The 22,849-nt window shown below is 40.0% G+C and overlaps 1 protein-coding gene across 3 annotated transcripts; it reads right to left on the minus strand.

Annotated features, from left to right (window-relative positions):
• Window positions 1-113: 113 nt before the first annotated feature.
• LOC124855755 (cyclin-dependent kinase 2 interacting protein) lies at window positions 114-17,660 on the minus strand. Of its 3 annotated transcripts, none has more exons than XM_047345814.1 (6): window positions 17,262-17,660; window positions 8,687-8,858; window positions 7,528-7,672; window positions 3,373-3,502; window positions 2,819-2,896; window positions 114-738 (listed from the first exon to the last, which is right to left on the minus strand). In XM_047345814.1, exons 1-6 carry the CDS (start codon window positions 17,329-17,331, stop codon window positions 536-538), a joined length of 798 nt encoding a protein of 265 aa, XP_047201770.1. In that variant the 5' UTR covers window positions 17,332-17,660; the 3' UTR covers window positions 114-535. The 3 variants fall into 3 exon arrangements, with proteins under 3 accessions (XP_047201770.1, XP_047201772.1, XP_047201771.1); XM_047345816.1 differs by lacking the exon at window positions 17,262-17,660 and adding an exon at window positions 13,168-13,300; XM_047345815.1 differs by lacking the exon at window positions 2,819-2,896 and having other exon boundaries at window positions 17,262-17,638.
• Window positions 17,661-22,849: the final 5,189 nt, after the last annotated feature.

Consider the following 22,849-nt stretch of genomic DNA (forward strand, 5'->3'; position numbering starts at 1 on the left):
GGTGTAATCCATTTAAGTTTCAAAGACTATTTTTGATGGATGTAACAAACACTATTGTAGAATTTCCTAATTGGTCAATTAATTTAGGAAAGAAACATCAAAAAGCAAAACAGTTTAAAAACAAAGTTAAACATTTATTTCACTGCAGTAATTTAACAATATTATTTACATATTCACAAATTAAAAACAGGTTTCAGGTATTCAAGCAAACCAGCAGGTGTCAGTCAATATCAAGGCCTATACATTGAGGTAGACTCAGGGTGTCAAACTCCAGTCCTCGAGGGCCAGTGTCCTGCAGGTTTTTGAGTCCTGAGTCCCAGGTCCAACACACCTGAATCTAAGGACTTAATTACCTCTTTATGAACTCAAGTTCTACAGAGTCCTGCTAATGACCTAATATGTGATTCAGGTGTGTTGACAGAAAGACACACCTAAAAGTTACATCAGGACACCGGCCCTCGAGGACTGGAGTTCGACACCTGTGATAGAGTGATGATCCTGATGCTGATCACGATGATGATAGTGACGGATGATTTTATAGTGGGCGATGGCCAGTCTCCAGCAGCAGCGCTTCCAGAGTCAACCTGGTCTGGGCGGGGATGAAAGGCTGGTGGAGCCAACAGGACAGATAGATCATGTGCAGGTCAGAGACGGTGGTGTGAGCAAGTTCCTGCAGAATCATTTGCTTCAACTTCAGCTCCTGACTGAAGGCGGCCAACAGGACCTGAGAGGACTCCTCTGAAACAACAGCCAAACAAGTACAAGACTGTTGAATTAATAAAACCTGTAGGCTCTCATTCATCCAGGTCACCTTGATATGAAGTACTTGAAGAAAAGGCAGATGGAGTTCCTTTGTTTGTTCCCAGAGAAGGTTCACATTTCAACAGTGTGCTGGTCCAAAATATGCCTGGCTGAGTAGGTATCATCTATCCTTTTAATGATAGGACTGCTTAGAACCTAGAAACCAACAACTTAAAGTAATTAAAGGCCTCATAGAATTTAGCCTGAAAACCTAAAAATCTGAAAAAATTAAACAAATACACCACAATTATCCTTTCAATTGGTTTACAAAATGGACAAATAATTTTAATATCAGGGTTCCATAGTTGGAATTTGATTTCAGTCTTTTCTAGATCTGGAAAAGAAAGGAAAAATATTTTTTATCCTATTTTCTAAATGCTGCGACACTGTCCTTGTGCCTTTTCTTGTTTCATTCTTCGTGTCTCTCCGTCCTTCCTTCCTTGTGTATTTTCTTCCTTCCTTTCCTCCCTCATTGTCTTTCCTTTCTTGTGCCCTTATTTTCTATCATCCTTCAATTTTCTGCCTTTCTTCCTTTTCTTGTCTGCTTCTTTCTTCCCTCATGTTACTTATTTTTGTCTTTTTATTCTCTCCTTCCTTCTTTTCTTTCAGGTCATGGTCCCGTTCTTTTGCTTTGTCCAGGATCCATATTTTAAGGCTGTGTATTGCAGAAATATCTGGAAAGTTCAATCTGGAAAAGTTGGAACTTTGTACATAAAAGACGTGTACGTTTCTGGTACACCAGTGTTCTGAGTCCTGCCCTCTAAAATAGGAGGATTTTCAATATACAAACCTGATCAAAATCTTAAAACCAGTTAAATTGCAAGAATTAACGTTTTACATTATCAGATCTTATGAAGGTTCTAAATAAAGCATCTCAATGCTAAAAGAGGAGATGGGAGCAAGAGACAAGAAATTGTGAGCAGGCAGTTTAATGAAAATAACAATTCAACTAAAATAGGCTGTTTATCACAGGATCAAAGGTTTAAAACCATAGCTCAAAAAGACCTGAAAGACCCTTCAAAACAGGAATCAGTGTCACAAACGGACTGGGTAATGAGTAGCTCCACCATTCTTGTTGATTGTTTAGGCATGCATGTTTCCAAGAGGCCAGTGGGAACGTTGCTCCAAGTGTTGAAGATGGCTTCACAAAGTGCTCCACTGTCTGGAATTGATGTTTATTTTCGTAAACCTTCCTTGCCGTCCATCACCAAATTTCCTCAATCGTATTTAGATCAGGAGAACACGCTGGATGGTGAAAAAGAGTGAGGTTATTCTCCTTTGTCAGGGAGGCATTGTGAACTGCAGCATTGTCCAGATGATAAACCCAGTCAGTACCACACAGACTAGGTCCCTCAGTCATGAGGGGTATCTGCTGCAACATCTAGCTCCAAGGTTCCATTGAAGGAAAAAGCTCCCTAAATCATGATGTCCCCAATCACTAGACCTTTTTGTTCTAGAACCTTCAAAATATTTGAAGAAATTCATAATGACCGTCTTACTGTTTCCAAGCCCAGCAACGATGCACATTATGAGAGACCTTGTTTATGCATCCCAACAATCCTACCACATTCAAAGACAGTGAGCTTTCTTGCCTTTGCAGTCAGGGAGTCCTGACAGGGTGATTACTTGACAGAAAATAATGTGGAATCCACAGATTTTGTCTTTTAAAGACTGTGGTCTTAATCAGCTGACAAAAGCATTCTGAGTTTAAACGTAGTTGTCAAACTGTCTGCTCAAAATGCGTTTTCTCTTTCTCCCATTTCTTCTTTTATCACTGTAAGATTCTACTTAGAACCTTCTTAAGATCTAACGGTGCAAAATTAAAATTCTTGCAATTTTTTAACTAGTCTCAAGATTCTGATCAGGAGTTTATGGATGAAGCTGTATTGTCTGTAAAAGCAACACCTTAAAGCCTGTGACTTTCTAATGCAGACAGAAAGGGGATTGTTTTCTATCTTGAATATCTCAAATAGATAAGTGACCTCTCTTTGGTGAAAGAAAAACAATGCAGCAATACCTTTGCTACAAATATCCTCTACAGAAGAAACTTGGATAAGCTCTGTGGAAGGAACAGGCCTGATTTCTCCTGCCCAGTCTGTTGGGAACAACGTTTGCAGCAGGATTAGAAAACAACAGAGATTGTGGACGTTTCGCTACACCCTTGGCTGACTTGTACTCACTTTTAATTTAAACACGCCTACAACTACCATGGGTGACAAGCCGGAACTAAGTTGAAAAGGAAATGTTTAAAAAAATTATTACATAAGCAATAAAAGTGACCCAGACCTGCTGTAAGAAGTATTTGTAGAAAGTGCTAAAAAAAAAGGATGATCTTCATGAGAGAGATCTTTAACAGAAGCTAATGTTCCTGTAGTCTTAAACAGAAGTTGATCAGACCCACTCTACGGTTTGTTCCTGTCAAGTGTTGTAAATTAGGAATTAAAGCGTTGGTTTTCCAAAACCAAATAATCACTGAACCACAAAAAATGCATCAAATCAAAGTTCAGAATTAAAGCCAAAGGATCCTAAATCCAGATAAACATCAGGTATGCCGGCTTAAGGTGGACTAACCAAACTCTTTGGTTCTCCAGCTTTGACAGAGAGGTAACGTTCTTCCTTCAGATCCAAACTGAAACTCCTCTAGATGCTGGACTCCTTGCTGTATGGCCATCAGGTGCTCCATCTTTGCCACTATAACAACCTGAACAAACAGAAATCACATAAATAACATTAAAAATAAACTTGTGTTGGAAGGGATCCAGCATCACATGTAGATACATTATATCTCCAAAAGTATTGGGTCCCATCACCAAATAAATGATTCTGGTGTTCCAATCACTTCCATGACTGCAGGTGTATAAAATTTGGTGTGGAGAAACTTGACTGGCCTGAACTCAACCTTCAACACTTTTGGGATGAATTAGTGGAGGCAGCAGTTCTGGTTTTCTCATCCAACTATGAACACACGCCTAAACCTTGTGGAAGATGTTTACAGAATAGTTGAAGTTGCTGTTGCTGACAACGGTGGGTCCATCAACAAACTGGACCGTATAGATTAAGAGCAGGACGTCAAAGTTCATGTACATGTAAAATTAGACAAATACATTTGGCAGTATAGTGTATCTGCATGTTAAAGGCCCCCAACACTAATATGCAGTTGTTAGAATGTTGGGAAGTCCTAACAACCTGAATCTGGATTCATCTTCTGATAACAGGAAGCCATTGGTTGGTTTATTAGTCTAGAACGTGTTGCTGCTTTAAGGGATTTCCTTTCAATGGAACACAGAAACATCTTAATTACAGGCAGAAGTTTGAATCCATTGCAACGGGCAAACGTTTAGACAGTGGCACAAATGTGTTGTAGAATTTCTACAAATTTTTATTATTTTACATTTATAAAAAGGTGCTGTTTCTCTGCATGCTTTTTAAAAACAACTGATTCTCAGTAGTAATAAGAGCTGGATAGTTTCCTGTCCACAAAACCAACATTTCAGTGTTTTGATCTTTCAGTGACCTTGTAATCAATTTGACCTTGTGACCCCCTGCTCCACTATGCCCAAAATCCACACATCAACAAATGGTGTCTGGGTTGCTGCTGAAAGCTGCTCTTGGGGGATTTTTTTTATCCCACTCTTTTTTTGTTCCTGTGTTCTTGGGCAGGATTGGGAAGAAGCCCACTCCTTGAATAAGAAGCATCCCCACACATGGATTGTATCAGATCCTTCACGGTTGGTACAACACATCATAATAGCTCCTGCATTTTCTTCCACAGACAAACAACTTTCCAGATGTCCCAACAATCAGCAGAATTCATCAGAGAAAATAACTTGGTATCAGTGTTCTTCTGTGTGTCCTTGGACTGCTAGTAGTTTAGCTCTCTTCTTCTGTTTGTCTTACTGCTTGTCTTCACAAGGCCAAAGTCCAAGTACTCGTCGTCTTCCGCTTATCCGGGACCGGGTCGCAGGGGCAGCAGATTCAGCAGAGACGTCCCTCTCCCCAGACACCACCTCCAGCTCCTCCGGGTGGAGCCCAAGGTATTCCCAGGCCAGCCGAGAGACATAGTCCCTCCAGCGTGTCCTGGGCCGTCCCCTGGTCCCCCTGGGACGTGCCTGGAACACCTCCCGAGGAAGGCGTCCAGGAGGCATCCGGTATAGATGCCCGAGCCACCTCAACTGACTCCTCTCGATGTGGAGGAGCAGCAGCTCTACTCCGAGCCCCTCCCGGATGGCCGAGATCCTCACCCTATCTCTAAGGGAGTGCCTGGCCACCCTACGGAGGAAGCTCATTTCAGCTGCTTGTATCCGGGATCTCGTTCTTTTGGTCATAACCCTAAGTTCATGGCCATAGGTGAGGGTAGGAATGTAGACCGACCAGTAAATCGAGAGCTTTGCTTTTCGGCTCAGCTCTCTCTTCACCACAACGGACCAGCACAGCGCCTCCATTACTGCGGCAGCCACACCGATCCGTCTGTCGATCTCCCGCTCCATTCTTCCCTCACTCGTGAACAAGACCCCGAGATACTTAAACTCCTCCACTTGAGGGAGGAACTCCCCTCCAACCTGAAAAGAACAAGCCACCCTTTTCCTGTCGAGAACCATGGCCTCAGACTTGGAGGAGCTGATCTTCATCCCAGCCGCTTCACACTCGGCTGCGAACCGCCACGGTGCATGCTGTAGGTCTTGGCTAGAGGGGGCCAGCAGGACCACGTCATCTGCAAAAAGAAGAGACGAAATCCACTGGTCCCCAAACCCGACCCCCTCCGGCCCTTGGCTGCATCTAGAAATCCTGTCCATAAAAGTTATGAACAGGACCGGTGACAAAGGGCAGCCCGGCCGGAGTCCAACATGCACTGGGAACAGGTCCGACTTAGTGCCGGCAATGCGAACCAAACTCCTGCTCCGCTTGTACAGAGACCGGATAGCCCCAAGTAAAGGGCCCCTAATTCCATACTCCTGGAACACCCCCCATAGGGCATCACGAGGGACACAGTCGAATGCTTTCTCCAGGTCCACAAAACACATGTGGACCGGTTGGGCAAACACCCATGAACCCTCGAGTACCCTGTAGAGGGTATAGAGCTGGTCCAGTGTTCCACGGCCGGGACGAAAACCACACTGCTCCTCCTGAAGCCGAGGTTCGACTATCCTCTCCAATACCCTGGCGTAGGCCTTACCAGGGAGGCTGAGGATCCCACTCCTCAGCCAAAGTCCAAGTCTTTAATTAAATTTGCTTGCAGATGTACTCCCACTCTTCTGCTGCCAATGTTAAGTAAGCTCTGCACTGGTGGCAACAAGATTCAGTAGCGATTGAGAAACTTGCTGGACTCTGTTGGTCCTTCTTTTCTGCAGCTGAACTTCTAACCTAGATGTTCCAGATGATCCAGAAAACTGTTCTTTGAGTTGCAATATTCTTGGCAGGAGGAAAGGCCATTTTGATGTAAAGTTCAAATCAATTCAATTCAATTTTATTTATATAGTGTCAATTCATAATATGTCATCTCAAGGCACTTCACAAGGTCAATTAAATCAAATCATACAGATGACTGTGAAGAAGGCAGATGAAGGATGGATAAACCGACAGATTTCTTGTAAAAAGTTTTGTCTTACTTGAGTGAAATTCATAAAAACTGCTTATAGCTCAATTTTGAAGATACTTTGTGAACATGAAGTCTAGGTAAAGTTTAAACATGCTGCAACCCTCTTATTTCAACTTTGTTTTTAACTACAGGGCAGTGAAAACGTATTTACCCCCTTAGAGATTTTGTTTGTTTTTGCTTTTTTGTCACACTTTAATGTTTCAGATTAAACAAATGCTAATAGACAAAGATAACACGAGTAAATACAAAAAGCAGTTGTTAAAAAATCTATCCAAACCAACCTGGCTTTATGTGAAAAGTAATTCCCCCCTAAATCTAATACAACAACACCTTGCATCAAGTGTTGGCAACGATTCTTTTACATCACTGTAGAGGAATTCTGGCCTACTTTGCTTGGAAGAATTATTTAATTCAGCTTCATTGTAGGGTTTCTAGCATGTATGACCTGTTTAAGGTCCATTATTTGAGCAGACCACTTAAAAACCATAATTTTGTTTCTCTGAGCCATTCAGAGGTGGACTTGCTGATGTGCTTTGGATCATTTCCGGCTGCACAGTCCAATTGTGTTTGAGCTTAGGGAGACACACTGATGCACCTACTCCTTCAAGATTTAGTTTTAGAAAAGGCTTTGTAGCCTGACTGATAGAAGCCGGTGACTTTGTTTCTCATTTGTTAGATTTCTTTAGAATGGAGCATGATGCATTGCTTATTGAGATCTTTTAGCCTACTTCATGTTGTCATACAGGTTCTAATGAAGTGGTTTCTGAACCAGAAAAAATTTGGTTAAGTACAGTTAATTCATGATTTAATAAGGGTAGTAAATTATTTTTCACACAGTTCCAACTTGGTTTGGATCTTCCTCTTGAAAATAAAATCATCATTTATAAACCGTGATTTGAATTTACTCAGATTACCTTTGATATTAATGTTTGTTTGATGATCTGAAACATTAAGTGGGACAAAAAAGCTCAAACAGAAGAAATCTGTAGGGGGTAAATACTTTTTCACAAAACTGAACATTTTATTCTTCTTTTTTATTCCTACAAGAAGCCATCATATAAAAGGTCTCTATCTAGGTTTCCTGCCTGATAGTTCAGTTGATTTTTAAACAAAGTTAAATGAAGCCTCACCATTTGGTCAACAACAGCCTGCAGTTTGGAACATTCAACTTGCAGTTCTGCTGCTCCCGCTGTCTGCTGCTGCACAGCAGAAGGAAATGACTGAGATACTGAAGTTGAAGGGAAGTCATCTAAAGGCTGATGATCTTTCTGAGAACTGAGGAAGAATAACCGGTTTAGATAAATAACACAGTCAAGTCACATGGAAATGCAACTGTGATGCAAAGACATGAAGCTCAGTAGGGCTACAGGGTTAGAAATTAGGAGTTCTGTGGTGCAGAAAGTAAATCCTAACAATTCCTTTTTATACTAACCAACATTGAGTTCACTCTGAATGATAACTGTATGCACAAGCAGGTAACTTATGGGTTCTCTGGAGCACAGAAAGTCTTCAAGTAGGTAGAGTGGCCACACCCCAAACACTTCCTCTGAATTGGACAAATAAATAAACTCTCTTTATTCACCTAACCTTTTAGAAGCTGATTTTTTTTAATGAATTCTCTTATCTTTACATAGTGGACTAATTAAGCAAAGCCTTGGTTTGGAACTCTAAATAAAACAGATTCTCTCCACAAACTGTGAATCAAATCAATTTAATCACCTGACAACCCCTTTGCAGTTCTTCTTTATATTTCTGTGCATCTGGGTTCTCAGTAAGTAGCCCAAAAGGAAAGACAGTTCTAATTAAACCCATCAAACAGAGGGCTGGATCTGACTGAACCAGCTTTTCTACAAAATCAACAAGATAAAAACTTTCAGCATTTTTTACAGATTCATATCTTTATAAAATGGAAACAGGGGTCAGTCTGCAATAAAAACAACTTTTGAACTCTGAACTGAAATTGTAAGTTCAAAAAGTAAATTTAATTCTTTCCATACTTTCAAAGGCTGTAAATATGTTTAAGCTAGTTCTAAGCAGACACATTCCTAACATTTTATATTGAACACTACCAAGAACACCTGGGTCAAATATGGGCTGGAAGTCAAAGAGTAAAAACAAGAGGCGCCACCATGGGCAGTTGAGATTATTCGGAGTAGGACCTGGTGGCTATATTGGGGCTATAACAGCACATCTCACAGCCACCTAATCTGCTGGTATTGGTATTTACTTCATTACTGAACGCAAATTACTGTATATTTATTGAGAAAATGTCAAACTCAGTCAACTTACTTCCTCTTGTTGACGATGTTTGTTGCAAACTGGAATCCCTCGTTGTTCAGTTTGTCCCACCTTACCATCAGGTTGTGCCAGTCGGCTGCATTGTCCCTGATCTTTCGAGCACTTCCTGTAACTGCGGAAAACTTTGTGTTGGACGAGGACATCTTAACTTCAGCCGGGTCACCTGGGAACACATTCATTTTTCATTTGAATTAATTATTTCATACACAGACAAAATGCAGGTCCATCTAAAAAACTACATGGACAAGAAGCTCTGTGTCAGACAGAAGTCCATCCAAACTGAGTCAACTTCAAGTTCTCCTTAACATCAAGATCTCTCCAAAGGTCTTCTGTTTACAAAGAACAGGACAAGTTGCTTAGTTCCTTAATTGCTCAGTCCTTCGTAGACTAACAGGTAATTTGGTTTTCCACTTTCTGGACACAAGTCAATTTTTTCATCTTTCATTTGAATAAAACATAGTAGTAATAAAGTAATGTAGGCAACCGCCCCTTTTGAAACCAAGTATAACACATACTCTACTACCTGTAGTATTCATACATTAATTATGTTTTGTAATTTAACACAGTGCAACAGTGGAGATGCAAAGCTAACACAGCCTTATTAAAATGACAGTTTCCTGTGTGTCAATATAATGAGACCATCAGAGATCATTTCAGAACCTTTTCCACCTTTAATGTGACCTATGACCTACAAAACTTGATAGAAAGACATACTTCAATTTTTTAGGAAAACAATAATCAACCACTGCAGTTGCATAAGTGAGGACACCCATAAACTAAAACTGTGTTGATGCATCTTCTGATTTTATCACAGGGAAGGAGTCTATCAGCATGGTACATCTTGATTTGACAGTATTTACCCACTCTTCTTCACCCAAGTGCTCCAGATGTTTCAGATTGTGAGGGCACCTCCTGTCCACAGTGAGGCCGGCTTTACGCAGGGGCAAGAGGGGCAATGCCCCCTCAAATCAATTCTCAATCACACAATCAAGCGCCCGCCTTGCCTCTCCCTCCTCCTCCAACACTTAAGGGGAAAACACTTGTCTCCTGTACTTGTCTCCGCGGACAAGTACAGCGACACCTGCTGAAAAGCGCTTGAATTTTCTTCCAATCAGCATCCATGCATGGCTGCGTAATGCACTGCCTACATGTTTTGTGCTGAAAAAATCTGTGATTTCAAAGCTGTTGACTGATGTTTGTCAGGTTTAATGGAGAGATATACTAACACACAAATTAGATCATTTCAATAATTTCACTTCATTATTTTGATGTTAAAGTCTGAAGAAGAAAAGAAAAGACGTGGCACAACCCTGTCTAGTAACTCTCACAATAAAGTGTTGATAATAGAACCTAACATACAGTGTTTTATAATTAAAGCATGCTGTGTAAAAGTCATTTTAATTCAAGGAGCCTTTTCATGCAAGCATTTCTACTCCAACTGTTGAGGAATCATTTAACATTAATGGCTAATATATGTTGAGGCTGCCATCAGTGGGAGTTATTCATTTTTGGTCAGTTTCATAGTTTTAAAATAACCAAGTTAGAGTAAAATGATTCAAGTTTATTAATATCTGAGTGTAATATTGTTGTAAAATGAATATTTAAGGGTTGCATGAATGTTTCAGGGTGGAACCAATGTTTAAGTTGTTGTTAGGTTTGGATTGATTTTTGGGTTGCACACCATGCTCAATAGCGGGCAGCATGTTTCTTTTTTGGATAAGACAGAGAGACTTGAGGAAGCATGCAGCGAAGTTTCGTGCAGTGAAGGTGTAAAGAAGACGTACTCTGTGAGGTGTTTTGTTGACCCCTTCAATGAGGTACAGAATGTTGATATTTTTGTAAGTGAAATTATTCATTGTGAATGTTTTGTTGTTAAATGGTATTCTTTGTTTATTCCTTATGAGAATGCTTTCTGTCTGAAATGTATTATTTGTGTTTTTGTACAGTTCTCACGACATCGTTGATGACAAAGTGTCTGATTAAATGGCAGTAAATAACAAGAACGCCTTGTGTTCGTTTATCCACTTGGAGGGAGTCACACTAAATATAATGCTCTATGATATCAAAATGATGAATAAATAGGAAAATGTTACTTAGCTGTCTGTTTGGTTTTATTAGCATAACAATAGACCCAATGTTAACATTAACTACCTAAAGAAGGTTTGTGATTTGAAATAAAAGGGAGGTCTTAAGTGGAGCTACATGAAGTGTGGTGAGTTATGTTGATATTGGTAAAGGTTTATTATTAGTGTAATGCTTCAACTCTGTCAGAAAACAGTCAAATAATGTTTACTGGTTTATCAGCTGATTCATTGAGTCTCTATCGATTACGATGCATAGCAGAACATTGATTTATTTGACTTATTAATTTTACAGCATAATTTCAAGAAAAGCGAGGCTATAAAAGCATAAAAATATCCAGTTTTTTTATTTTCATTTTATAAATACATTTGGCAATGGATACCCTTTTTTTGGCTTGAGCACCTGTCCCTAAAAAGGTCTGTGCATGTTCTGACCAGTACCAGATCCAGTTGGGATGTGGTGCTGGTCTGGTTTTAACTTTTTGGATATTTTTTGTATTTTCCTCCGTCAGCATGAAGCTGTCTCTCAACATCAAGTGAAACTTAAAGTAAAGGCTGCACCTCAGTGACCATTAGATGAACCCATAACAGCATTTTTGGGCGTTTACAATTGACCAATATAATTTCACAGTGACAGCTGATTAACCAATAAGCATCACTGATTGATGATGTCAAGTTCAACAGATTCTCTTCTTCAAAATAAATGAACTATTGATATAAGTAAAAAGACAAAACATTTAGAGATGTTTAGGCTTTTACTTTTCTGCCAGACGACAATTATTTTGATAGAATTTTCTCATGAATCATTACTAAAAACCCTCCAAATGTTGTGAAAAGCAGCCCAAATTTGAACAATCTGCCCAAGCTATTTTTTTCCCACCCAGTGTGTTAAAAAAAATCCAACTGGGGAGAATCCAGTCCAGTCTGGCAAATTGCACAGCCCTAGACAGTTTACCCCAATCCCATAAAGAAAACACTAATCACCAACAACATTAAACATGCCGAAGCATAATGTGTACGAATGTTGATCCCCCCTTCACATTTCTGCCTGCACCCACATATATGCATCCCTAGAACCGGCCGTGATCCACAGTCATGTACAACATGACAGTAGTACCCAGCACTGACTGTGTAGTACTAGCATGTAGTACACAGCCATTTCCTTTATAGTTTAACGTTGCTGTAGGCCTCATATCAGCCTCCCTGGTCAGTTTTCTTATCTTTTCATCATTGTGGGGGGACTTTCACTTCTTTGTAGTGTCACTGTTGCACCACATTAACTCCACCTGATGATAGTTGACCTCAGGGTTACCCTGGCATAACCAGTGCCATAGACATTATTGTCCATTCTCTTCCTGACTGAGACCATTTGACATTGAGACCCTGCTCTAGAAGCTCTCAGTGGACCATGGCTTTTCCTGTGAGATATTCTTGCTAATATTAGGAAAAACCTACTAGAACTGGCGAACTTTAATGAGAAACAGGTTGGTACTAACTCCTATTTAACATTTGTTTGAAACAGCTGGGTCAATTTGAAAACACACACATATGCAGCCACATGATTTATTCCGCCCTGAATGATTTCAGTTTGTTGTACAAGTTGTAGGTCACGTTATCAATCAGGAAGGTTTGGGAATTATTTCACTTGGTTTTGGTTGACATTTTAACAGCACTGAGTCAACATTTAATATTCACTAAACCACTGAATTGGTAAAAATATTTTAAATACTTTATTTCTATGTTAAAAACGGAACAAATCGACCATAACTGCTGGATTTTAAGAAGTTATTTTCTTAGTAATTTTACTTTCTCTGTATTTTTTCTATATGTACAGTAATAATTTCCCTCCCAGCATTTTTACAATCAAGTAATACAAAACGAATTTACCAGGTAAACAAAACAGATGTTCAATAATGTGCTTTTCCTTAGTTTTATAATCTTGACAAATACTGTCAAGTTTCTAGGTCACTGGAGATAACGAAAATGCCTTTACTCCATCATTAGAAACTGTTTGTTAGCTAACAGTAAGCTCTAAATCCCCGTGAAAACTGCAGTTCCTCCATTCACTGGAGTGCTTTAACTAGCCGATGTCTCCCCTCCCAATATGGCGGACGCATTGACGTTAGGCTGCAGCTCAGGGACAGCGTGTAGCTAATTTTATGTCTGTGTTCTTGAGTCTGTGTTGACAATAAGTTGCTCCCAACCTTTTTCATTGAGGAACCGCATCAGGAAACATTTTTGAGGTATATTGAACAAATGAAACCGGATGTTACTTTCTGTGAACTAATCCAGCTTTATAACAAAATAATCCATATCCTGTTGTACAGATGACCACGCTCAGTCTGCAGATAACCCCTCGCTTTCTATCAGACTGAGAAATAGGCTACTTACATGAACACGTCGGTCTCCGTGCCGCATAGTCACTGACTTGCCATAGTTTGTTCTTCTTCTAAAGCTTTCTCTTTTGTTTTGTCTCAGATGAGCGGTGAGCGCCTCTACTGATCAGTAACACACCCATAGTCTTTCACTACTGTACATCCAAGTTTTTATCTAAAGATGTACGAAAAGATTTGCAACAACTCAGTTGCTCAAATTTCATTTTTTTCAATTAAACTGAGGAATCATAAAACATCAATTTAAATTATTAGTGAAATTTAAGACGATATTTAGGACTATATGAGAAGGCAACACAGTCAGACACACACATATCCCTGAGAGCCCTTCAGAATGACCAATCAAACTAATTTACAGATTGTTAAATTGTTGGAGGAACTATCCAAAGACAGCCTAAACATGCGCAGGGAGAACATGTCAACTCCATGCAGAAAGGCCCCAGCCAGAGTATGGATCAAGCACCTTATTGCTGTAGAGGACCACTGTGCAAATATTCAAAGTTATCTCAACAGTCATATTTTGATAACAGTTCACACAGTTCTCTGTCTTGGCTGGTTTTAGACTGCATGTAAATTATTGTGAATCAAACAAAAAAGGTTTACAATAATTTTACTATATAAATATAAATGAAATATTTTTCAACCCAGTCTTTTGTTCTACATGAGACATTAGTGCAGTTCTTACTATTAAACACTTTGAGAGGAAAGGGTGTTATGTTGTGGTGTTTATAGCATAGAGCCTCATCCTGGACCTTATCAGTACTAATATTACAGTTATTAATAACTGTATAGCTGGAGATAGGCACCAGCTCCCCTGTGACCCACTATGGAATAAGTGGTAGAAAATGACTGACTGACTGACTAATAACTGTATACATATGGTATGTATGTCTCACCTTCAGTAAAACTGTATCCTTGTTTAATGAGTTTAGTTTATTTAATATTACATGAGTAATTCAGAAAAATAAAATAGTTAACTAATCAATGGTCCACCTGTGATTAATTGCTATGATTTATTTCCTAATTATACTGCATCTTTAAAGCCAGAGCTTAGAGTTTAGAATCAGCACAGAAGATATGAAATAGAAGAGGGAGATTTACTTTTGCTCTTTCTACTACGTCTTTCTGGAACCAGGAAATATTTTCCTGGTTTATTGAGCAACACTTTTTCTGTCTACATGTAGAACTAGACTATAAGACTGGCTGCAGCAATGAGATGTAATGTGTTGATCTAAAGGACCTTTCATATGTTCAGATACGTTAGGATTAAATGCTTTTATTTTGACTGAAGTAAAGAACCAGATATTTTCACATTATGGTACAAATCCAGCTGGAAGCTCACAGAGAAGGTTGCTACTGTTTTCTATCACAGATCATTTAACTTCACCTGTAGCTCAGGTGAAAGTTCCTCATCATGACCCTGAAGATGCTCATTAGAGTGAACCTCCACCTCATGTCTTGCTGGGTGAATCAGTGATTAGCTGTAACTTAGTTAGCCCATTCTGAGTCAGCATTCAGGTTTTACCTGCTTCTTCAGTCTGGGTTTTACCGCTCTGCTTTCACCTGTTCCTGAACACACACACACACACACACACACCAAGCTCCCCCTCTCTGGTTGGCTCCGCGGTTGCTCTGAAATGAGCCCTGTTCGAGGCGCTCAGTGTAACTTTTCAGGTAATGAATGAGGCAGGTCGACGGTTCTAGAGTAAACTACTGTTCTGGATTTCTCCAGAATGGAGTCCGTCTCTGGCTGTGCGCGTAGTTGCGCATTCGCGTTTTGCCTTCTCCTTTTAACTCATTGTCAGGTTAGGTGGAGTGGGGGTGATTATATGGAACACAATTGAAAAAAAAAACCCTGATTGTTTTTTAATAAAAAATGTGAAGTCCAATACCATTTTGTGGCTGCATCTTTTTAATACTTCAAAAAATTTTTTGAAGAAGTCTGGGGCTATTCCGAAAACATCCGGGGCTTTAACCCCGGAAGCCCAGGTCTAGCGACGCGCCGTTCACAGATGGTCTGCAATATTTCCATAACATCTGTTCAGATTATGTCGAGGATGGTCAGTAATATGGCTGGGCGTGCTTCGCAACCTGGGCTTCAGAAGAACATTTTGCAACTTCCATTTACCATGTCACATCAAGGTCACCTTTAACAGAGAAACAGTATGGAAATTCCAATTATTCCAGAGTCCCTGCAGCTGGAATAAAGGCCCAGACTGACAGGAAGTGGAGAGACTGGGGGTGAGTGGTGGCCTACTGGTTAGAGCAGGAGGTTTGTGTTCCGGAGGGGACACAAGGGGCCGGGTTCGTACCCCACAGATTGTCGCTCTGGCTCCCTGAGCAATACCCTTAGCCCCAGAATGCTCCCCGGGCGCCGCACAATGGCAGCCCACTGCTCCCTATAAGGGATGGGTTAAATGCAGAGGGTCTAATTTCCCCTCGGGGATCAATAAAGTATCAATTATTATTATTATTAAACCTGACTGTCCTAATAATGGAAGTAGGCCAGGTTTCAGGGTCTTCTAGAGGAATGCTTGCAGCTTTCTGTACAGAACCTATACATTCTGAGTGAGTTGTTCAGAAGAATAGCTAACCAAGTCGGTAATAAGTGAAAAAAAGAGAGGTAGGCCTATAATAATATTAATTCATTCAAAATTCAAAAATACTTTATTCATTCCCAAGAGAAATTAAATGTTGTTGTAGCTCATATTATGCAAACAATAGAAAAAAAAATTAAAAACAAGAGGCGTTATATAACTAAAACTTAAAGAGTCTTTGAGTCATACTCTATGACATTTTCCAAATGAAATAGTTCTGTATGACTTCCGTCTGTCCCTTTCATTTCTATTAAAAAACATGGAAATATTCATAAGTCTGAAGGGTATTAGGGTAACTTGGGGGAAGAATGTGGATGCTTTTTGGTGGATTTTTTCTCATTATTGAATAAAGTTGAAATGTCGAGAATAAGGTAAAAAGGTTGAGGAAAAAAGGTTTTGTTATGTGATTAAAGTGAAAACATTGAGAATAAAGCGAAAATAGTCATTTCAGGAAAGGTGGAATACTGAAGCTGCTGTGCTCTTTCCAAGTAGATTTAGTATGAGCCATGGTGAGTAACTATGTGCATGCAGGATGTTTAAAGACTGCATGGATAATAAGTTATAAATTATTTTATTTTATTGTCAAAGCCAAGAGAACCACAAACGTGCGGCTCCGAAGTCGCGGGTTGGCGACCTGATCTAGTTAATTTTATCTGCATTTTACAGAATATGGTTAGTGGGTAAACCCGATGTAATATTCTAAAGATAACCTCACTGACTTTATTGTTGACGTAATGTTATGAGTGCAGGTAGTTAATATTTATAGTGTTCTTCCAGTAGAACAGACAAGGAGGAGTTAAAGTTAGTTAAAACATATAAAAGCCACATAATGGCGCAGTGACGTATTCTGATTTACGCATATTCTCCTCTTACTGACGTAAGCAGGAAGTTGGGAGAAAGAGAGTGATTCTTAGGACAGGCGAACTCCAGATCTTAGGATTCAGTGAAACAAGTTTCCAGAGCCAGTGTCCGTCGGTCAGGCCGGGCGTTAGACTGTCATAGGCCATCTATGCCGCCTGGTCTTTCCGTGAGTGATAACAATGACGTCGGCTCTTCAACTTCCTTACGAACTATGGCTGCGGGTGTTCAGCTTCCTGTCCTGGAAGGATAAGCTGAGTATGCGGTGCACATGTTCACACTTTAAGCGGCTGATGGATGAATCTCGGCCAGTGTGGCGGGGCTTCAGCGTGGTCCTGAAGGATCTCTCCCGGTATAACCGAACCTTCTGGCGGAGCCTCGCTCGGAGGCAGCTGACCAGCGTGTCTCTGCGGGCAGGGAAGAAGAGGGATCTGAAGCTCCTGTCTGTCTGGCTCCCTCTGCTCGAGGCACTGCGGCTGGACAACTGTAGAGGAAACGACGTCCAGGAGCTGAAACGGTTCCACCTCTTAAACCGCCTGACTCTCACTGCCTGTTCCACGCCGCTAGTGAACCTGGAGTTCCTCCTTCCTCTGAGTCACCAGCTAACACAGCTCAGCCTGTGTAATGTCCAACTCACCTGTCCTGCCTCTCAGCTGCTGGCCAGCATCTCTCAGTTGACTCGGCTCGGGTCTCTGCTTCTGCACCATGATGGCAGTCTGGCGATCCCAACACTCAGAGGAGTCCTCTCCCAACTGGTTAACCTCAGGTTTCTGTCCTGGACCATGATCAACTATAAAAGGCTGTCCCAGGACTTCTTCCGTCCTGGAACGGGCGAAGGTAAGCGAAGGGAAACTATAGAGTGGAGTTTATTTAGGCTTTGTTCACACAGCAGGCAGATGCGGTGTTCTGTCCAGCCATACGCTGTCATACCAGCATCAGCCTTATGATGTCAGAGCTGCATTATATGGAGAGCTCATGCACCGTAGTCACAAACAGCACAACCTTTAGTGGAAATCAGCAGTATCTATTATACAGTTGTTAATAGCACTGTAATAATATACTTTAGTAAAACTACGGAAAAAATGGACAGATGTCACATTGTATCTATGGAGTGGAAAGAAACAAAAACAGCAGTAAAGTCAAACGTGTAATGGTTTGGAAGTATAAAATGCTTTAATTGGGTTTCTGCCATATCAATGAGGCTTTGGTCAGCATCATATTGCAACATGTTGCAGATGACACAACAGTCCTCCCTTCTCTGGAATGAAAACAAGGAAAGTACAACTGAGCATCCGTCTTCTTCATTACTATTCTAAATACTGAATAGGAATCAAAGTCTATCCCATCACTATCTTTGTTTTCCAACATAGCCACTATTTATTCTCTTTACATGTACAATCAATCTAAGTCTTGCTTATCTAGTGTACTCTCCAAACCTCACTGTAGCCACTAATTAATTACCACAATAATATTTGGAAAATGTGTTTTTAACCAGTTTGTATTTATCATCTTTGCATGCCAAAAGAGTGATTGTAACGTCCAGTCTGGCCCGGTACATTTCATCACTTCCAGTGCTGACTGACTGCAGACTTGTCTCTTAAATATAGTGTTCTTCAAACTATGAAAAATATCAGTTTTAAGAAACATTGATTTCAAAGGACTTCATCTGTGTTCTATGTTCCTTCAAAATGAAGACCTCACAACCGCTGGCATCCAGCTGCAGTCCATGTGAGGGGTGTTCGCATGGACATCCTGACTTACATCTAGCAACTATACAATCATTCCCATAATATAGAGACTCACAAAGCTGTAGATGGATGCATATAAATACATCTTATTTAGAGTTAGTTTTACCATGCACAAAGAAAATGACATTTTATGGCAGGCTTCTGTCCCAAAATATTTCAATAACATTATACTGTTTCAACTAATAATAATAATGCTAATAATTATTTTTTTTACCATTAAATATTATTTGTTTTTTCATCCAATCCGTTTGTCTGTGGGTGATTTGCAGCTGTGGCGCTCCTCTCAGATAAAAGGAGTCTACTATTGATCTGACACAACCATAAAGCTAGTTATAGTTCTGTGAAGCTTCAATTTACACAACATGAACTTACAAACAGTGTCAAACATAGCTTACTTGATTCACCAACTCTGATCCTTGGTCTGTAAGGATACGTTGAGGACAGCCATGCCTATAAAAGAAGTGCAGAGGATTTTTCAGACTTCCTCTGCGGAATTGGTTTTCAGAGGGAAGGGTTCCTCCTTCAGTAGCTGTCAAAACAAACTGAAAGGATGGCTGCAGAAGTGGACCTGTCAGGCAGATACTGATCAGCTCCCACACAGCAGATAACTTGTTGGTGATATATTACACGTCCATCTCAAAAAATGTGAATATTGTGAAAAACTTCCACAGTGAAACTCATATATAGATTCATTACTCACAGTGCAAAATATTTCAAGCATTATTTTTGTCATTTTGATGATTATGACTTAAAGATAAAGAAAACCCAAATTTCAGTGTCTTTGAAAATTTCTATATTACATGAGATCAATAAAAAAGGATATTTTCTACATAAATATCAGGTTTCTGAAAAATATGTTAATTTCTATGCATTCAAGACTTGGTTGAAGCTCCTTTTGCATGAATGTCTGCATTAAAGCAGCACACTATGCATTGATACAGTAGTGAATTTTAGTGGATGGTCACATTGATGCAATCCAGCATCTTGACTTTCCTTAGTGGAGGTCCAACTTTTTGGCACTGGTCACATTCAGACACCTGGAAAATTTCAGTTTTACGTGACATATACAGATTGTACATTGGAGCTTAAGGATAATGAGGCTACACACCAATTTCTCTATGTTGGCAGTCAAACCATAAAATGCTGAACACATAGAATTGTGGGTCTTTCCAATGTTAGTGTGTTGTCCCATGGGCGATGCGTGCAGCGGCTTAAACAGGCTCACAGCCTCCTCTCTGGATTTAAAGGCTCTGCGGCGAGGCGAGGCTCCAAAGAACAACCTCCTATCTTTATTATAAGAATTTAATAATCATTAAAATAACGTTGGTATTTTCATGCTGAATTTAGAGGCAAAGTTCCTGAGGGTTTGCGTTTGTCCTCTTGTGAATTCTGGTGGATAGGAACACTCAAATCCTTGTAAATCTCCCCCAATTTACTTTCCAAGTTTTGATAGAAAATGAGAAAATATTGCTAAGAATTTTGGCCATTAAAAGAAATCCACTTGGAAAGTGCAAGCTATAGTAATTTTATTTTTAAACTTACAGCATGTGAAGTAAATAAAGTACCTGGCATCAATAAACAACACTTTAATCATGCTCCTAACTATTACATTAATCCTAATGTTATAAACCACTTGATGAAGTAATGCAAGGTAGGTCACATTGTGTAGGGTCTGGCTGTTTCCTGACCGACTAGATGTCAGCATCCTAACTCTTATAATTGTTTATTTACTGTGTGCCACCTGCGGTGTTTTCCTTGTAGCTGGGGGTGCCTCTCTGCCGCTGTCTGACCTGCAGCTGCTGAATTATGACGCTGCTGTAACACAAGAAGTTGTGCAGCCTTTGGCCAATCTCCGCAGCCTGTCAGTCTTCCACCTTTACTCCGTGCCTGGACCCACCTGTCACCTGCAGACATGGCTAACATCACTGCAACAACTCTGCAGCCTCAGTGTGCACGGTAACTATTACCTGACAGCCTTTACAGCGTACTGTCCTGCACACACACACAGAGAGTGCTGACTTCCCATGTATTGCATATAAGAACGCCACTTTCTTCGGTTTGAAACAGAGATTTATTTATTTTGTTAGTTTACAATGCCTTGAATGTTTTTCACATTTTATCTCATTACAACCACTAACTAGTATCCTATTGGGATTTGATGTGATAAAACAACACAAAGTAGAGCATAGTTATCAAGTTAAGGAAAAATTATCCAGTTTTCAGAAACTCTGGAGATTCAGTAGCTTGGGATAACCTGAGACACTGCTGGACACTAATGCTAGAGGACAAACTGACCACTTTTCCTCACCCTGCTACTTTCTCCTACTATTCTCTTTTTATGCATTATCTGTACTAATTCCTGACATTAACTTTATGTTATCATATAACGTAACGTTGTCTTTCTATAGGTGATACTTGGCCCTGCCGTTCTATGTTTAAAACACTCTTTCCCCCTGAACAAAGACATTGAATAAGCTGCTGCTGCCACTGACTGTATATACTCATCTTTTCATCACAGATTTTATTACTGGACAAGAGCTTATTTGTTTGGCTGACTTTTCTAGATGAAGCCATTAAAGGAGCTACTGCTGTCACTAACTCTAACATAGAAAGTACTCCTGGACAACTGCTTATGAGTTTTTCTGTCTGCTCTGTCTACTCAAACCCTAGTTGGTTGCAGAAAATGGCCACTGACACTGTTCAAAGTTTTGCTGGATGATCTCTCCTGTTAAAAAGGACATGTTTGTTCCCACTGTCACCAAAGTATGCTCAGTATGAGGGATTGATTTGATTATAAACTTGTTTATGTAAATTGGATCTAGAAAACTGAACTAATTACCTTGATATCACAGCTCAAACAGACCTTACTTGTGTTATGGCTTGCACAAATAAATCAGCTGTAATCTATAATAGTAAATATAATCAATGCAGACCTCAAATTAGTTATGTCTGATGTTGAGGTGAGTTTAGCAAAATTATGTCCATATAATTAATAAAGTAGTCAGACTGACATATGCTAGGAGCTGAGGTTCATTAAAAACAGTGTTAAACTTGGACAAATGTCACTGAACAGGTCTAAGCAGTTTTCTTTCAAAGGTTTCATAACATTCAAAGATTAAATGTCATCACTGTAACCTTTCCTCTATATTCATATCAAAGCTCACTTAAGCTTAGAGAACAGGTATTTCTGGGTACATGCAAAAAACATGTTCTTAATCATGTTGAGTGTCTCAACTTTCTGACTTGACGGAAAGCTGGATTTTCTTCATGGGCCTCTGGTTTAATGTTGAACCTAGAAAATAATCAAATTTTTGATAAGCCAAAAACTAAAGACATTTCAGGCTAGAAAAGAGTTTTATTTTGGTTTATTTTTAATATTTCTTTAAGTCGTTTCTTGACTAAACAATCAGACCGCCGTCATATCATGTGACCCCATTCTATCTGTAAACAGGAGGCCATCCCCTGGTGGTGTATGCTGACTTCCTTCCATCCTCCCTTCTCAGCCTGACTCTTTGTGTGGACCTTCAGCCTGAAGACCTTCATGTGGTTTCATTGAGAGCCCCTAACCTGCAACACCTGCATTTGGAGCCATGGAGCTCCTCCTCCAACCTAGTCAGGTTGCTCCCACAGCTGTTTCCCTGCCTGAAGACACTGGCAATCAGGTGAGACACTCAAACATGAGCCACATGTATAACTTCTATAAAATGGTTCCTGTGTTCACCTGTGGTTTCCTGCCTCTATTTTGGTCTCAGACATCATCACGTGTCAGATGAAGACTTCCTGGGTCTCCATCAGCTTCAGCATCTTAACACTCTGGAAATTCTGGATTCATTTTATAGACCAGACCCAAATGATCCAAGCTTGGTTGTCTACAAGCCAAGTTCCCGTTTGCTGCAGCTGATCTCTGACCTGCAAAAACTGACCAATCACAAAGTCAGAGTTATCACCAGTTCACATAGAGATGCTCTGACCTGTGCCTGTATCTGACTATAGACTGGAGTCAACAGCTTCACCAAAGAAAAATTCTCTGTATCTACTTCCATTGAAACAAATCCAGGTCTGGTGCAGTCCTACTTTTTATTCTTGAGAATCTGACTTTGGTATCTGTCACAGTGATGGGTACTGGTTTTCACTGGCTTGTGTTATGCGATGCCTCCGCCCCCTGTGGTCTTCTCCAGTATTATCTGGTCTCAGCTCAGGGTGGGTCTGAAGTTGTTCCCTAACCACTAAGATTATGCTTTGCATGTTGTCGAGGACTTGCTGTTAATTTCTTAGTGTAAACTGCTGTGAAAAACGTTTACCCCCTACAAATTTCTTCACTTCTTGCTTTTTAGTCACACTTAAATGTTCACGTCACCAAACAAATTTTAACATGAAACAAAAATAACCCTAGTAAATATAAAACACAGTTTTCAAATGATGGTTTCATTTATTAAGGAAGCTTTCTAACCAACCTGGCCTTATGTGAAAAGTAATT

This window comes from Girardinichthys multiradiatus, chromosome 19 (genome assembly GCF_021462225.1).
Source record: "Girardinichthys multiradiatus isolate DD_20200921_A chromosome 19, DD_fGirMul_XY1, whole genome shotgun sequence".
Classification (NCBI taxonomy): Eukaryota; Metazoa; Chordata; class Actinopteri; order Cyprinodontiformes; family Goodeidae; genus Girardinichthys; species Girardinichthys multiradiatus.

What these genes read in the sequence shown, in the direction of transcription:
- LOC124855755 (XM_047345814.1), bottom strand. Translation starts at nt 17,331, where the DNA reads ATGGTGCAGAAGCAGAGACCCGAGCCGAGTCAACTGAGAGATGCTGGC. An exon ending in GCAGCTGAGAGGCAGGACAG is followed by an intron (nt 8,859 to 17,261) that starts GTGAGTTGGACA and finishes ATGTGTTCCCAG; the next exon opens with GTGACCCGGCTGAAGTTAAG. An exon ending in AACATCGTCAACAAGAGGAA is followed by an intron (nt 7,673 to 8,686) that starts GTAAGTTGACTG and finishes ATTCTTCCTCAG; the next exon opens with TTCTCAGAAAGATCATCAGC.